At 36.5% G+C, this 9,132-nt stretch overlaps 1 protein-coding gene across 1 annotated transcript in view; it reads right to left on the reverse strand.

Moving 5' to 3' along the window:
* The window catches only part of LOC107718145 (glycogen debranching enzyme-like), a 31,268-nt gene extending 27,259 nt beyond the window's left edge, over positions 1 to 4,009 (reverse strand). The window contains exons 1-3 of the mRNA XM_016525126.1: positions 2,774 to 4,009; positions 2,506 to 2,675; positions 1,624 to 1,827 (exon numbers count right to left, since the gene is read on the reverse strand). Of these exons, the coding sequence (XP_016380612.1) occupies positions 1,624 to 1,827; positions 2,506 to 2,675; positions 2,774 to 3,117 (718 nt within the window). The 5' untranslated portion in view covers positions 3,118 to 4,009. The remainder of the gene's footprint in view (positions 1 to 1,623; positions 1,828 to 2,505; positions 2,676 to 2,773) is intronic.
* Between the last annotated feature and the right edge of the window lie 5,123 nt (positions 4,010 to 9,132).

Below are 9,132 nucleotides of genomic sequence, written 5' to 3' on the forward strand. Positions count from 1 at the left end.
GCACCAGCACCAGTCCTAAGTTCATGGTTATATACGTATATATATATAAGTATAGTATTTCAGTCTGGCGAGTAAACAAAAATATTTACTAGCCAATGACGATTCAATTGCCAAGGTGTCCATAGAGGGTTGGTCAGTAAGTTTTTTTTAAAGAAATTAATACTTTTATTCAGCAAGGACGCATTAAATTGATTAAAAGTGACAGTGAAGACATTTATAATCTTAAGATTTCTATTTAAAATAAACGCTGTTCTTTTGAACATTTTATTCATCCCAAAAATCCTGAAATTTCCCTGAAAAACAAAAAACACGGTTTTCACAAAAATACACAACTGTTTAACTGTTATAATAATAAGAAATTATTCTCAATCAGCAAATCAGCATATTAGAATGATTTCTGAAGGATCATGTGACACTGAAGACTGGAGTAATGATGCTGAAAATTCAGCTTTGCATCACAGGAATGAATTTTATTTTAAAATATTTTAAAATAGAAAAAGGCTATTTTAAATTGTAATAATATTTCTCAATATTACAGATTTTACTGTATTTTTGATCAAATAAATGCAGCCTTGGAGAGCATAAGAGACTTCTTTCAAAAACAAAAAAATCTTACCAATACCAACCTCAAACTTTTGAACAATAGTGTATATTTATTTAAAGTCACAACATTATTTCATTTACTTTTTTAAATTTGACTTTGAGTCACAAATTCATAATGTGGCCTCAGATTTTGGACCCCACTGCATATATATATATATATATATATAACCTATATAAATGCACATACAGCACACAGCACTGGACTTCCCCTTGTTTAAATGTGTGGCATTAGCACACAGCTTCAGATAAGGTATCACACACTTCTTGACCTTTAACTCTGCTGAACTCTGGTATAAGCGATGAACTATGAGCTTTGCTTTCTATTAAGCCTGACTACCCTAACACTTCAATGAAGAGTTCAAAAAAAAAAAAAAAAACATGATCTTACAGGGACTGAGGAAGCTCTAACAAAACTAAGCACAGCAAGTTAACATTTCAAACTCCCCTGCAGTAAGTCATTTATGAACACGGTCTTCCCTAAACCTCCACAATCAGTCAGCGGATCTGAATAAAAGTTTTAAATGTTTCTCTTTAGTATTCTGTTCACATACTGGGACTCTCTAGCAGCTCTATGCAACTGCTGAACTGCAGCATAGCACTAAATCAGACAGGCCAAATGCTGCACCAACAGCTCCTGTTCTCTGTAAATAAACTATTTTTAGAATTGAAGTCAATGCAAAGGCTTTTAGTGGGGGCTTACAGTAGATTACAGTCAATCAGTTGGAACTGTGGCCTTTTCCATTGGAATATGAGAACCCACTATAGCTGGACGCTGCAGACAGATAATTTACATGCAATACTTATGGGAAGTCCCGTGGGTGTGACAAGTTATACTCAATCTAAAAAAAATTCACCACAGTTTGCCAATTCTTTTATAATTATGAATGTACAGTAGCTTTTTTGAATTCTTTGGATAGAAGTGTCTGCAACTTGAAAAAAAGGGCATAAAACAATGTGGAAAAATGTAGAATGTTTCTAGAAACTTATAGAAAAGATAATAGAAAATGAAAACACACACACCCGTATGATTGTAAACCACATCCGTGATGCAAAGCATATTCCACTCATTCTTCATTTTCTCCACCAGGTTGCCAACATCTGTCCAGGTGTAAGTTTGTCCAGGAGGAGAGAAGTCTGGGTTGAGCTCCAGCTGATCAGCCAGAGAGTAACAGGAGCGAGACTCACCCAGTGTCTGCAATGGCGTGAAGTGAATCATATTATACCCTAAAAAGATGCACATGAAATATGAAATCAGTTACTTTGAAACAGATTACTAACTGAATGTTATAAAATATTTCGGTTAATGTGCCAATGTAATGAAACCACATACAGGTGCATCTCAATAAATTAGAATGTTGTGGAAAAGTTCATTTATTTCAGTAATTCAACTCAAATTGTGAAACTTGTGTATTAAATAAATTCAATGCACACAGACTGAAGTAGTTTAAGTCTTTGGTTCTTTTAATTGTGATGATTTTGGCTCACATTTAACAAAAACCCACCAATTCACAACAAATTAGAATACTTCATAATCTACGAAGGCACTGCTCATGTGAAATATTAATCAGTTAGTTTAGAGAACTTAAATTTCAACTATAGGACTTGCTGTTAAAAATGCAAAGTAAAATGATTTACATATTTTGAAATAATGAACTCATTATTAAATAATGAAACTGCAGACATTACAGTTGCTTTCGGCCTACTAACTTGGACTAACTTAAACTCTTTACATTTATTTGCTGAGTTTCTCCATGGTTATTTGTTGGTTATTGATTTGTGCATTTAATCAAATAGACTGCAGAGAAGGAGATAAGCAAAGTTCAAATGCAGTTAAAGTTGAAATTTTTGGTAAACAATTGGGTAAAAGAGTAACTAATATAATAGCACCGGCTGTCTTTTTACCTGTCTCTTTGGTGACTCTCAGCCTGTCCAGCCACTCATCCAGGGCCCCGAGGCATTTGGACAGGTATGTCTGAATACTGATGCAGTCCAGGGGCAAGACGTGGTTGTCCGCCCCTACCCGGAGCACTGGGTCCACCACAATATACCCACCACCAGACTTCTCCTTATCTCTGAAGAGTAAAAAACAAATGATATGATGTACAGTTTGACTAAAATAGAGATGTAGAACTGACAGTATGCTTAAACATTTTTTAGGCATCTAACTGACCCATGGCCAAAGTAATACTGGTAAGAGCCTGAAATCTTGAGGTCAAGGGTGCAGAACTTGTCTGAATCATCCTCTCTTCCAGTAGGGTTAATCCAGTCTAAGGCGCGGAACTTGTGGCGCTCAAATCGCTCCCCTTCTGCAGGGTAGTTGGTGTGAACATGCAAGTGTTTCCCCTGAAGAGTGGGGCCCAGACGAAACTGGAGCTCAAACCCTGAGCAGAAACACAACAGAAGCATCGGACATATTTTGCTGTTTGGGGTACAATAAATAAATAATAAATCACTTAATATAAGTAATGGCAGAACTTGGCCCAAAACTGTTAATGACATAAACTCACCAGCCATTTTATTAGGTACACCTGTTCAACTGCTCAATAATGCAAATATCTATCAGCCAATCACACGGCAGCAACTGTAGCATTTAGGCATGCAGACATGGTCAAGACAATCTACTGAAGTTCAAACTGAGCATCAGAATGGGGAAGAAAGGTGATTTTAAGTGACTTTGAATATGGCATGGTTGTTGGATGGCCAGACGGGCTGGTCTAAGTATTTCTGAAACTGCTGATCTACTGGGATTTTCATGCACAACCATCTCTAGGGTTTACAGAGAAGTGAGCGGCAGTTCTGTGGGCGAAAATGCCTTGTCGTTGCCAGAAGTCAGAGGAGAACAGCCAGACTGGTTCAAGCTGATAGAAAGGCAACAGTAACTCAAATAATTACTTGTTATAACCGAAGTATGCAGAAGAGCATCTCTGAACACACAAAACTTTGAATCTTGAAGCAGATGGGTTACAGCAGCAGAAGACCACACTGGATGCTACAATTCGCGCAGGTTCACCAAAATTGGACAACAGAATACTGGAAAAAGTCTGATGAGTCTCGATTTCTGGTGCGACATTCAGATGGTGGGGTCAGAATTTGACATAACCAACAATTCATCCTGCCTTGTATCAACAGTTCAGGCTGGTGCTGGTGGTGTAATGGTGTGGGGGATATTTTCTAGGCACACCTTGGGCCCTTTAGCACCAATTGAAAATTGTTTAAACCCACAGCCTACCTGAGTATTGTTGCTGACCATATCCATCCCTTTATGACCACAGTGGCTACTGGCTACTTCAAGCAGGATAATGTGGCATGTCACAAAGCTCAAATCATCACAATGAGTTTACCATTCACAAATAGATTTCACAATCACCAGATCTCAGTCCAATAGAGCAGTGTTTCTCAATTTCAGTCCTTAACACACCTGATTCAGATCATCAGTTCGTTAGAAGAGAGCTCCACGAATGAACTGTGTTCCGATTGACAGGGTCCCTACACAGTGTTCATTGCTCCCTACTCCCTGAGCACAGGAAATCTGTTGAAGTTGACTTCACTTTGGAACATTCATTCACGGATTCATATCATTCACTTAACGGTCGAATAGAACAAACGTCTGAAGTGATGAGAGATACATATAAAATACAAAAAAGGGACTGGAATTGAGAACCACTGCATTAGAGCACCTTTGGTATGTGGTGGAACAAGAGATTTGCATCATAAATGTGCAGCCGATAAAAAAATCTGCAGCAACTGTGTGATGCTATCATGTCAATATGGACCAAAATCTCTGAGGAATGTTTCCTTGTTGAATCTATACCACAAAGAAGGCAGTTTGAAGGCAAAAGGGGGTCGAACCCAGTACTAGCAAGGTGTACCTAATAAAGTGGTATAATACCAAAGTATATTTCCATCACATGTCTGGCACCACTGAAACTATAAATATAAATGGTAGTACCGTATTATAGTAACCAGTGTTGGGAGTAACGCATTACAAAAGTAATAATATTACAGTAGTATATTACTTTTTGCTGTAACGCAGTAATATAACGCATTACTAATCAAATTTGGGTAATATTATTACTCGTTACAATCTCAGTAACGCAAGTTACAACAACATATTTTAACTCAAAATTAAGTGGTGAATTTACTAACACCGCAAAACAGCACCAGAGAAAAGATTCCGCGGGTAAAATAGTGTAATGTGGTGTTTTGTTTCATGTTCATGTTTTCCATGTCTTTTATTTTGTAATTGTTTTTCGGACGTTCTTAAGGACGTTCCTGTCGCTGGTGAAGTAGGTGTGTGCACGGCTGTAATTCTCCGCTTCCCGCTACCGTAAATTCACTAATACAGGACACATTTACCATTTGAATGAAATTTTTTAGACACAGTGTATGTTTATACAAATAATTGATGTTTAGATAGAAAAACAGTGTAGGACAACCACGTATTGACATTAAATTCGTTTAATAAATAAGCAAATAAATAAATATATAACAACAAACCGCAGGGATTTGTTTCAGATAATGTCTCCATCTTGTGGTGATGGGCCTACAGAGTCCTAAAATGTGACATGACCCGCCCATTCATGTTCAAACCATAAAATTATTATCTGCCAGCAATACCTGAGCAGACAGGTTGCTGACAAGGTAAGCAGTGCTTACTTTTCAACCTCTATTAACTTTTTCCAACATATTTATTTACACACATATATTGTCATTGTTGTCATTGTATTGTCATGCAAATTTAAATACATTTATCTTGCTGAAAATGTCACTAACTAATGTTTTTTTGTTGTTGTTTCATAAGGCAAAGTGAATGCAGGGCAATTTTTCATATTATAAAAAAGCTAGACGGTAACTGACATAGAAATACACCCCAGCATTTTTTTTTTAAATGATGAATTAAAAATCCCTTTCCAGAAATTTCGAGCAACTGTAAAAGTAAGGGGAAAATCTTGGAAATTCATTAGTCAATATATGTGGGAATCCTGAATGAATCTTAATGAGCAAATATAAACTATAACCTCAGGAAAAAATGGCCATCATTTTACACATGCTTTTCTTCTCTCAGGACAGAGGATCACATTGCCTGGAAATGTGGAATCTACAAACTGCTCTAGCGATCCTCAGGACTTTGTGTTTGACCTCTATAAGTGGATACAAAAATGGAAAGGTGGAGAAATCTTGTGAGAGCATGATGCCAGAACATCACAGCCAACCCAACACTACTGCCAGTCCATACACACTCACTGTGAATACCAGTCAGTTCAGCCCAGGGGACAATATAGGAGGTAAGGGGGTAAAACCTATATGAATTAACCAATGATTATAATTTTTGACAGTTTAGATGTCAAAAGACAGTTTAGACAGTAAAGACCTTTAAATTGTAATCAAAAATTATATTTTTTAGTAAATGGTGTTCTTTTGAACTTTCTATTCATCAAAGTATACTGAAGAAAATTGTATAATGGTTTCTGCAAAAATATCAATTGATAGCATTGATAATAATTCAATTAAATTCAATTCAAGTTTATTTGTACAGTGCTTTTCACGATACAAATCATTGCAAAGCAACTTTACAACAAATTAAGTTTATAAGTTTAATAATAATAAATGTTTTGATTGAGCACCAAATCAGCATATTAGAGTGATTTCTTAAGGATCATGTGACTGAAGACTAGAGTTATAACTGCTGAAAATTCAGCTTTGCCATTTCAGAAATAAATTAAGATTGAAAATATATTAAAATAGAAAACAGTTTATTTGAATTGTAATAATATTTCACAATATTACTGTTTTTACTGTAGCTTTTATTAAATAAATGCAGTCTTGGTGAGCATAAGAGACTTTAATATCACATGAGCAAGAGTGCTGTTGTACTAAATATAATTTGGTGATACTGTAGGTGGTCATTGCCATGATGTTGTATAAATTACAATTGGCATGGGTTATTTTGTTTACAAACTATTTTTTAAGAGAAATGTGGCTCAAAATAAGGGTTCTGCAGTTAGTCACACCAGTAATGCCAAAAAGACAGAAATTCAGGTGATTTAAAGCCCAGTCCAATGCTCCTCCCACTGTACAGTTTCTGTGAGTGCGATTCTGCTCTGACTTTGTCTTTCAATATTGAAAATATTTATAAACCATTTACTACTCCACACCTGCTCCACCTCGATCAACCACCGACATGTCTACGGACTCTGCAAACACCTCTGTACTGCCTCAGCCAGTACGTGCCAAAATACTAATTATAAACATATCTGCTCCTATAAGTGTCATAGCCTTTTATTGTAAGAATTCTCGTACAGTTCACCTCAGTGGGATGTGGCAAGTCGAAGTCTTGTCTCATTGACCCTGTCGGCTGTAACCCTTCTGTGGACACAAACTGCTTTTTCCTTTCTTATTCTGCTTTGGGCCAGACAGTTTCGTTTGAGCTCAGTGGCCCTGCACAGGGATACGTCTCCTTTGCTCTATCCAAGGATGAATGGATGGTGAGCATGATCAAATGCATACTGTACCTTTCAGTCCTACAGCTGTGTTCAGTGCATCATAATGAATTGACTAGATATATTCATGTGACCCTGAAGATCTTGATGTTTGGCAGGGAGATGATGATGCGTACTTGTGCATAAATGACGAGGGTCTTGTAAGTGTTAAGGCTGCAAACACAACAGGCCGGACATATCCATAGATATCATCCGAGGTGAGAGAGCACTTGATGGTTGTGATTCTTTTTTTGGGACTGTTTTTAGTGTTGCATTACGTTACGACTTAATTTTAAGACCTATAAAAACATTATAGTCCAAAAAGATGCCAGCGTGTTTTATGCAGCCGTAAATGTAATCAGCATGATTCACTTCCCCTGCCGTCTGTGCTGACTGATGTAGGCTGGAGAGTTTCTGATGGCGTCATTCAGTGCAAGTTCTCTAGGTCTATCTACACCCCTCAGGATCCGGTCCGATTCAGCCTTAACAACAGTTACTACCTGTTTGTAGCACATGGGAGTGCAGAATATGGAGAGCTTTTTGACTGTATCAATGACTAACAGTTACTTTTAACTAAAACTGTTAACTAAAACTTTTGTTAACCGAAATTCAGCTAAAATAAAATACAAATATTAGATTCAAAACTTAATAGAAATAAAGAAACAAAGAAATATGACAAAAGCACATAACAACGTGAATAAATTTAAATGAAAGCTGAAAATATAAAAAATAATCCTAAATATGAATAAATACTATAATAGTATATAAATAATACTAAAGTGACACTCATGACCTTTTACAGAATAGATAAGCTACTATAGATTAAATATTCTGATTTGCCTTATGTGTGTAAAACGATAGCGTTTATTTATTTATTTTTTTTACTTCTGCAGCATGATGAATTAGCAATTGTCATTCCGGTCATGACATCCTTCAGCATTTTCAAAAAGGGCTGTATTTCTTCTTCTTGGAAAAAGTTTTGGCAAATGATTATGTGTCTCATCAGATACAGGGTGCCATGTAACTTTTTTTATGGCCTTCCCGCTTCGTGTTTCTCCACAGATCCGGACTTCTGACTTTACTGATTAACAAGTGTCTGTGATGGCCTGAGCAATCAGTACTCGTTTCCTGTCATTTATTTTATGACAGGGTTGCTGAGTGGACAGGGAATAAAATAGTTACAGCTAGCTTTCCTGAAGCCGGAATCAAAATTTTACATAGAAACCAGCACAAATACATTTTTTAAAACACTTTAACCATGTGATGTGTACTGAACGATAGCACAGGTTTACAGCAATTGTGCGTTTTTTTAAATATGCTATCTTAATGGTATGATTGAAATGATGTGTGACATTAAGTTTTAGTCAGGTTATCTCATCAGTTTTATTGTTGTGTTTTGTTGTGCTGCAGGTATGATCCACAGACACACACGGCAGCCACTGATATCCTCCCATCATCAGATCATTACCGGCCCTCCTGAGATACTGACAGCTTCTCGATCTCCACTGGTCATGAAATGTCATGGTATGTGTTCTGCTGTAATTAAGTTTACTGCAGGATACTGAGAATTCCCTGAATGGTTAAATACATGGTCAGGAAATGGTTCATGTTCAAACCCTGCAATGGGCAACCCATGAATTACCACAACTGTACCCTTGAAAAGTTATTGTAGTTGCTGTGGATAAAGCATCAGTTAAATGGCAAATCGGTAATTTGGTAAACCACTACATGTTATGAAATAATTGGTATAAATTGCAAAATACTGTCATTTGCAAGTTTCCAAATATAATATAAAATATATAATTTAAATGCAGGAGCTCTAATGCTGATTGCCTGGAGGCTAGCAGGAAGCACTGGAAAATTAATGGCTGCCTATTTTATACCTGACTGGCCAGAACAAACATTGTTTGGGCAAAAAATATGGTTTCAGGTATGTTTTTATACAGTACACTACACTTATGCTTCTATTGCAATAAAATCTATGAAACCAGTATCTATGTTTTTGTGGGTGCTTGCATATTCTGTACTTTTTTTTTTTTTTTTTTACTTA

This window comes from Sinocyclocheilus rhinocerous, unplaced genomic scaffold (assembly GCF_001515625.1).
Source record: "Sinocyclocheilus rhinocerous isolate Xijiao unplaced genomic scaffold, SAMN03320098_v1.1 scaffold480, whole genome shotgun sequence".
NCBI classification, from domain to species: Eukaryota; Metazoa; Chordata; class Actinopteri; order Cypriniformes; family Cyprinidae; genus Sinocyclocheilus; species Sinocyclocheilus rhinocerous.